Here is an 8,819-nt window from a genome sequence, read left to right as displayed (position 1 = left end):
ACTAGATTATTCAACAGGATCTTAGAGAGTGAGAAGATGCCTGAAGAATGGAGACAAAGTGTGATGGTGCCTATTTTTAAGAATAAAGGGGATGTGCAGAATTGTGGCAACTACAGAGGGATAAAGTTGATGAGCCATACAATGAAGTTATGGGAAAGAGTAGTGGAAACTAGACTGAGAGCAGAAGTCAGCATTTGTGAACAGCAGTATGGCTTCATGCCTAGGAAGAGTACTACAGATGCAGTATTTGCGTTGAGAATGCTAACAGAAAAGTACAGAGAAGGCCAGAGGGAGCTGCATTGCGTTTTTGTAGACCAAGAAAAAGCATATGACAGGGTGCCAAGAGAGGAGCTCTGGTATTGTATGAGGAAGTCTGGAGTGGCAGAGAAGTATGTTAGACTGGTGCAGGACATGTATGCTAGCTGTGAGACACTGGTACGGTGTGCTGTAGGGGTAACAGAGAAGTTCAAGGTGGAGGTGGGACTCCATCAGGGATCAGCTCTGAGCCCCTTCTTGTTCGCAATGGTGATGGATAGGCTGACAGATGAGGTTAGACAGGAATCACCATGGACCATGATGTTTGCAGATGACATTGTGATCTGTAGTGAGAGCAGACAACAGGTAGAGGAAAATCTAGAGAGGTGGAGGTATGCTCTGGAAAGGAGAGGAATGAAAGTTAGTCGCAGCGAGACAGAATATATGTGTGTGAATGAGAGGAACTCGGGTGGAACGGTGAGGCTACAGGGAGTGGAGATCAAGAAGCTGGAGGATTTCAGGTACTTAGGGTCAACAGTCCAGAGCAACGGAGAGTGCGGAAAAGAGGTGAAGAGACGGGTCCAAGCAGGTTGGAATGGGTGGAGAAAAGTGTCAGGGGTACTATGTGATAGAAGACTTTCAGCCAGAATAAAAGGAAAGGTGTACAAGACACTGGTGAGACCAGCGATGATGTTTGGACTAGAAACTGTTACAATGACCAAAAGACAGCAGGCAGAGCTGGAGGTTGCAGAGATGAGGATGCTAAGGTTCTCTCTGGGAGTGACCAGGATGGAGAGGATCAGACATGAGTATCAGAGGAACAGCACATGTCAGATGTTTTGGAGAGAAGGTCAGAGAAGCCAGACTGAGATGGTTGGGTCATGTACAGAGAAGAGATAGTGAATATATTGGTAGACGGATGCTGGAATTGGAGCTGCCAGGCAAGAGGTCTCGAGGAAGACCAAAGAGAAGATTTATGGACGTAGTGAGAGAGGATATGAAGGTAGCTGGTGTGAGAGAGGAAGATACAGAGAATAGGGTTAGATGGAGAAAGTTGACTCGCTGTGGCGACCCCTAACGGGAAAAGCCGAAAGAAGAAGAAGAAGAAGGTATGTTTTATGAATATGTTTGTACCTATATAGAGACATACATACAGACACGCATATTTTCCGCTATACATACGTACACACATACAGTACATTCATACATACATGAAGACACACATACATGCATACACAATAACAGAGATACATACATATATACATAGACATACAGACATACATACACACAAGCACACATATAAATGTATACATACATACATAGACATATTTACACATATACATACAAACACACATACACACATGCATATATACAAACATATACACATAAACACATACTTAAATACATACATACACACAAAAATACACATATACAAATTCTGATATACATACACACAAAAATACATACATACATAAATCACACACATATTCATACAGTATGTATGTGTGTGTGTTTGTATTTATGTGTTTGTATGTATAAATATATGTATGTATGTCTGTGCATATATATGTATGTGTGTATATATGTACATATTAATGTATGTGTTTATGTATGTATGTATGCATGTGTGCATGCTTTTTGTATGTATGTATGTAGGTGTGTATATATATGTTTGTATGTATAAATTTAAGTATGTATGTATGTGTGTTTTTATGTCTGTAGGTATGTTTGTGTATATGTTTGTACCTATATAGAGACATACATACAGACACACGCATATTTTCCGCTATACATACGTACACACATACAGAACCTTCATACATACATAAAGACACACATACATGCATACACAATAAACAGAGATACGTACATATATACATAGACATACATACATACATACATACACACAAGCACACATATAAATATATACATACATACAGAGAAATATGTACATATATACATACATACACACATGCATATATACAGTACATATACACATAAACACATACTTACATACATACATACATACATACATACACACAATATATACATACACACAAAAATACATATCTATAATTTCCTTTATACATACACACAGACATACATACATACATACATAAATGACACACATATGCATGTATACCTACACAGAGACATATATGTGTGTGTGTGTGTGTGTATGTGTATACACATACATACCTACATACATACATACATACATATATATTTTCAACCACAGAAACACACTATGTAAATACATGTAGACATAATTCATAAATATGCACTTACACATACATCCGTATATGCATACACATATCTGTATACAGGCCTGTCTCAGAAAATTAGAATATTGTGATGGAGTTCTTTATCTTCTGTAATGCAATTACAAACACAAAATTGTCATATATTCTTTATTCATTACAAATCAACTAAAATATTGAAAGCCTTTTATTATTTTAATATTGCTGATTATGGCTTATATCTTCAGAAAACTCAAAAATCCTATCTCAAAGTATTAGAAATCATGAAAAAGTGATTTTTGGTTTTTAATTGCATTACAGAGGCTAAAGAACTTTATCACAATACTCTAATTTTCTGAGACAGTCCTGTACATACAAATACTTATATATCTACCTACCTACATACATACATACATACATGCTCTTACATACATACACAAATACATACATACCTACAAACATGCACATACATCAATACACAGATTCATATATATCTATACACACACATCTTTACATAAGTTAGTACAAACACATACATACACATATATATGCATATGTACCTACACACCTACATACATAGTTAGTACACACATACATTCATACATACATACATACACACATAAATACACATATAGACATAAATACACACAAACACACATGCATAAATACATAAACACATGGATACATGCACAAAAAAAACATACATACAAATACACACACATACATACATACATACACACACACACATATACAAACATACAAAGAAAAACACATACTACACATATACAAAGAAATGCGTACATACACACATATACATACACATGCCTACATACATATATTCATGCATTCATAAATACATGCATACAAATATTCATACATACACACATAGATACATACATTAATAACACTTCCACAAATATGCATACATACATACAGACAGACATACATAAATGCCTATATACATACACATATACATGTATTCTAACATAGACAGAAACACATACATAAACATATACAAGCATACATGCACACATGCATTTATACATATACTCATACACAAATATACTTACACACACCTACATTCATACATACATAAAGACACATATATGCACATCATACTTCGACACATACATACACATATTTACATAGATACATACGTACACAGATCCATCCATCCATCTATCCATACATACACACACACACACACACACATATTTATATCCATTCAACTATATATACATTTATACACATACAGACATGCATAAATACATATTTATAGACACATACATACATTAACATATAAATACACACATTCACATATACACATACATACTAACACACATACATACATATACACACAGACACACACACGCACAGACATCCACTCATTCGCACATTATCTACACACAAAAAAACCCTCACTCATTCATCCACCTGGTCTCTTTCCCCCCTTGTGGAGGCAGAAGGTCTCCTTGAAGAGCGCTGGTCCAGACCTGCTCCACCCGGGTCGGGTTTCGGCCGCCACGCGAACAGAGGATGCGGGTGAGGCGTTGTCATGGCAACCGAAGAAGCGCACGTCCGTTGCATGATTTTATATATTTTAATGGATAAATAACAAAACTTGTGAAGTCTATGAAGACCAACGCTGAAGAATCCCTTCAAGTACGGCAGCGGGCTCCAACGTTTGAGGGATCTTGACACCTTTGGAGATCTTTATCATTTTATTTTTTCTCCATTAAAGTTTTTTCTTTTACTGCGTTATTAAACGTCTGTAATTTAGGCCACCCGGCTCCATAATACATCAATAAAAGACCAATAAATAAATACAATGGTGACCAATGATGAAGTACTGTGGACGGCAACGCGTTAGATGTTCTGGAGAGAAAAGTCCCACTGAGATGGTTTGGACGTGGACGAGGAAGGATGGAGAAGATCTGGGTGGAAGGATGCTGAGGCTGGAGCTGCCAGGCAGGAGGTCTGGAGGAAGACCAGAGGACGGAGGGGACCAGGAACGGAGTTGGTGCCGGAGGAGAGGATGCAGGAGAGGGTCAGAAGGAAGCAGGTGATTGGCTGAGGGTTAGATGGAGGCAGGTGATTGGCTGAGGGTTAGATGGAGGCAGGTGATTGGCTGAGGGTTAGATGGAGGGAGTATTAGAAGGAGGCATGATTGGCTGGAGCTTGGTTGAGGGTACTTAGCCGAGGATTAAGACAGATGATTGGGCGAAGGTTGGATGTAGGCAGGTGATTGGCTGAGGGTTGAATGGGGTGAGATGATTGGCTGAAACTTAGCTGAGGGTTAGATGGAGGCAGGTGATTGGCTGAGGGCTAGATGGAGGGAGATGTTAAGGAAGGATTAGAAGGAGGCGTGATTGGCTGAAGCTTGGTTGAGGGTACTTAGCAGAGGCTTAAATAGAGACAGATGATTAGCCGAGGCTTGGATAGAGACATGTGATTGGCCGAGGGTTAGATGGAGGGAGATGATTGAACAAGGTAGTAGATGGAGGTAGATGATTGGCCAAGGGTTGCATAGAGGCAGGTGATTGGCTGAGGCTTAAATAGAGAGATGATTGGCCAAGGGTTAGATGGAGGGAGATGATTGGCCGAGGGTTAGATGGAGGGAGATGTTAAGGAAGAATTAAAAGGAGGCGGGATTGGCTGAAGCTTGGTTGAGGGTACTTAGCAGAGGCTTAAATGGAAACACATAATTGGCCGAGGCTTGGATGTAGGCAGGTGATTGGCTGAGGGTTGAATGGAGGGAGACGATTGTATCTTGCTTATTCGCAGGTTAGATGTCGGGTTGTTGCAAGAGGGTGAAACCGAAGAGGCGCCCCTGCGGGCTGCGGACGGTGTTCTGGTGCGGCGCCCATCTTCCCCGAAGGCAGTGAATGCAAAGCATTGCCACGTGAAAAGCGAGAGGTTTATTTCAGCTTTACATCTGGATGCGAACACAGCGCGGGTACAGGGGGAGGAGCCGCTCGGGGCCGGCGGGGGCGCCGCGACAACGCCGTCCACCAAAAGTCAAATCAGAGCCGGGGGGGGGGGGTGGGAGTCTCTCGTCGTCGTGGCGACACGGCGGCGCAGAATCACAAGTACAGACACTGAACTTTTCAGAATCCCTTTTTTTTTTTTTTGGTTGTTTTTTTTTTTTTAATATTTTCAAAATAAAGGCACAACGGAAACATCGGGGTCACCGTTACAACAGTCAACAGGACCATTTATTTTGGCGGGGGATTTACATGGAGAGAGAACGGGAGCAGAGAGGTTTCTTCCAAGCTCCGCTTTTATTTTCAAAGAGGGGAAAACGATGTCTGCAAGGAAAGTAGAGGCGGCCTTTTTCTGGAAATAATTATATTAATATTTTATTTGCGAGGCTTGATGTCAGGCGAGGTGGGAAAGGAAAAGAAATGCACAAAATGCTTTGATTTTTGCCAGTTCCAGTTTTTGCGTTTCCTCTCATTTAAAAAAAAAAAAGCAAATATGGCAAGTTATAATATTTACAAAAAAGGATTATTTTATACTTACAAATTTGATTTTTTTTCTCCTTTGAAATAATAATAATAATAATAATAATAATATTTCTCAACAAACTTGACATCAAATTTTTTATAGGCTTTTTTCTTTTAATTTGAAAGCTGGGAAACATGCAATTCTTTTTTCTTTCTTTTAATTATCATCGTAAAGGATGGATTTGGAAAAGGAACATTATTGTACAAAATAATAATAACAATAATAATAATTACAGATTTATTAAAGAGCACTTTGGTTTTTTTTTTTTTTAATTTGTAGCACCTTTCGAGTGTTTTGTGATATTCTGCACAACAACAACGACAACAACGACAAAAAAAAAAAAAAAAAAAAAAAGCTCCCCCTGTGGTTGTGTTCAGAGCAGCACCTGGAGCTTCCAGAGAGGAGGCGGGTGGAGGGGACGGGTGGGAGTGGGAGTGGGAGTGGGTGGGTGGGGTCCTCCCTCTGCTGCCCGGAGGTGCTCCGCTGTCCGCCACGGCGTCAAATGTCCTTTTCCTGATGTCGCTCCCGCCGTTCTCGCCTAAAGTCATGTGATTCTGCCCTACAAGGGCGAGGAGTAAATCCCCTGGTCTGCGCGTCCCGACAGGGCCTGGAGGGGGTGCAGGGGTCGGGGGGTCGGGGGGGGGGTTGCTCTTCCTCTCCGGGCTCGAGCGCATTTTCTGGGATACAACGAAACAGAAGGAGGGGGAGGAGGGAGGAGGTGGTGGAGGGGGTCGGGATTTCAGCGTGCGGGCGTTACCACGGCAACCCCCGACCCTGTCGTTTCGCCGGGGAGGAGGAGAGGGGGCGGGCGGCGGTGGTGTCGGTGGTGGTCGGGGGGCGGCGTCTAGCCGAGGAAGCAGACGGGCCCGACCTCGAAGCCAAACCTCTGGTTGGAGTCCCCGAAGTCATTGAGCATGACGTCGATGACGGGCAGCTGGTCGATGCGAGGGGTGTTGATCTCCATCACCGTCTTGGAGTAGCCCTGCTTCACCTGCCGACGGCGGAGGGGGAAGGTTAGGGATTTACCTTTGACCTCTGAAAACCACGAGGCGTTCACAGAGAGATGGACAAACAGCGGCAGGGAAAACATCCCTCATAACAGTGTTATTACAATGTTATTACAGCGATATTGAACAAAGCGTCTACAAGGGTGGAGATAGAAACTAAAAATATTTTTGTAAAAAAATGGGATACTTTTCTTTGCTATTATTATTATGATATAACTACATCTCTTTCTCTCTCTCTCTATATATATATATGAATAGATAGGAAGGGTGCAAGATGAATGATAGCTAGCTTGGTAGATAATAGCCAGCTAGATTGCAGTCTTTCTTTCACCAGCTAATTGCTATCATCTTGTTAGCTCTCTAGCTGGATAGATGATAGGCAATTGATTGCGGTCTTTCTTTCCCCAGCTAGCTAGCTATCATCTTGTTAGCTCTCTAGCTGGATAGATGATAGGCAATTGATTGCGGTCTTTCTTTCCCCAGCTAGCTAGCTATCATCTTGTTAGCTCTCTAGCTGGATAGATGATAGGCAATTGATTGCGGTCTTTCTTTCCCCAGCTAGCTAGCTATCATCTTGTTAGCTCTCTAGCTGGATAGATGATAGGCAATTGATTGCGGTCTTTCTTTCCCCAGCTAGCTAGCTATCATCTTGTTAGCTCTCTAGCTAGACACATGATAGCCAGCTAGATTGCGGTCTTTCTTTCACCTGCTAGCTAACTAGCTAGCTATCTATTATCTGGCTAGCTTTTTGGCTCGCTAGCTGGCAGGATGGATGGATCTAGTTTACCGAGCAGCCGTCCGACAGCGGCTTGATGAAGGGGTTGTTGTCGTAGGACATCTCCTCGTCGTTGGAGCCCAGGAAGCGCAGCGCCTTGTCGTAGCTGTCGGCCTTGGCGTCGTACCACGCCGTGGACTGGTGGCAGATGTAGGTGAAGTTCTGCCGCGCCGAGGAGCTCAGCAGCTTCAGGAAGGTCATCTGCACCATGGTGATGCTGCTCTCCGCCGCGTCCACGTAGTTCAGCTGCAAAAAAAAAAAAAAACGTCGATGAGTGAACATGAAGGAGCCGCGGCCGACTCGCAAGAATGACGCGAGGCTACTCACAATTTTACCGCGCTTGAATTCACTGAACCAGGAACCAGGAGACTCCTTGGGCCAGTTGGAAATTCTAACCTGGAAAAAAAAAAGTCAACAATGAGTACTTTTCACGGGTATTTGCAGTAACACACCTGTAATAACGTGGTCATGTTTGTGAAAGGTTTGCAGCTGAACGGGAACCATCGCTTTTTGCGTCTTCTAAATCGATACTCTGAGCACGCTAACGATTGATAACATTTATACCATTATTACACTGTTATTACACCATGATGGACAACGTCCAACGCACACGAAAACCGAATCCCAGCTGCCGTCGGGAACGGGAGGCGTCGATCACAGGAGTCATTAGAAAGACTTCGCTTAGCTTATTTGACCCCGTCGGACAATTTTGCTGTTTTTGCTAGTAGCATCTTCAGACGGTGTATATCAACGTGAAAAATGATCTCGGTGTTTTTAAACCGCGACGACACAGTAATTACGCATTATTACACAGTTATTAAACATTATTTTTACTTTATTATCTCTAAAGGCTAGCGCTGACAGGATGGGCTCCCCTTCCGACGCTACTATTGAGCGCTACTCACTCCCGCAGACTTCTTATCCGGGTAGATACAGGTTTCTCCTCCCGCCGTGAAGTTGCAGTAGACCTTGATGGAGTCTCCCGTGCAGCCCTGGTTGGGATCGATCCAGTATTCACCTGAGAGGGAGCCGGGA

At 42.3% G+C, this 8,819-nt stretch overlaps 1 protein-coding gene across 1 annotated transcript in view; it reads right to left on the bottom strand.

Annotated features, from left to right (window-relative positions):
• Positions 1–6,615: 6,615 nt before the first annotated feature.
• The window catches only part of col11a1b (collagen, type XI, alpha 1b), a 51,989-nt gene continuing 49,785 nt past the window's right edge, over positions 6,616–8,819 (bottom strand). Inside the window, exons 64-67 of the mRNA XM_086153254.1 lie at positions 8,690–8,802; positions 8,112–8,180; positions 7,797–8,030; positions 6,616–6,993 (exon numbers count right to left, since the gene is read on the bottom strand). Coding sequence (XP_086009380.1) covers positions 6,847–6,993; positions 7,797–8,030; positions 8,112–8,180; positions 8,690–8,802 — 563 coding nt within the window. The 3' untranslated portion in view covers positions 6,616–6,846. The remainder of the gene's footprint in view (positions 6,994–7,796; positions 8,031–8,111; positions 8,181–8,689; positions 8,803–8,819) is intronic.

This window comes from Fistularia commersonii, chromosome 10 (assembly GCF_037954325.1).
Source record: "Fistularia commersonii isolate RoL2024-O1a breed Wild chromosome 10, RoL_Fcom_v1.0, whole genome shotgun sequence".
Lineage (NCBI taxonomy): Eukaryota > Metazoa > Chordata > Actinopteri > Syngnathiformes > Fistulariidae > Fistularia > Fistularia commersonii.
The sequence above is the reverse complement of the archived record's forward strand: the minus strand, read 5'-3'. Positions and strand labels throughout refer to the sequence as shown.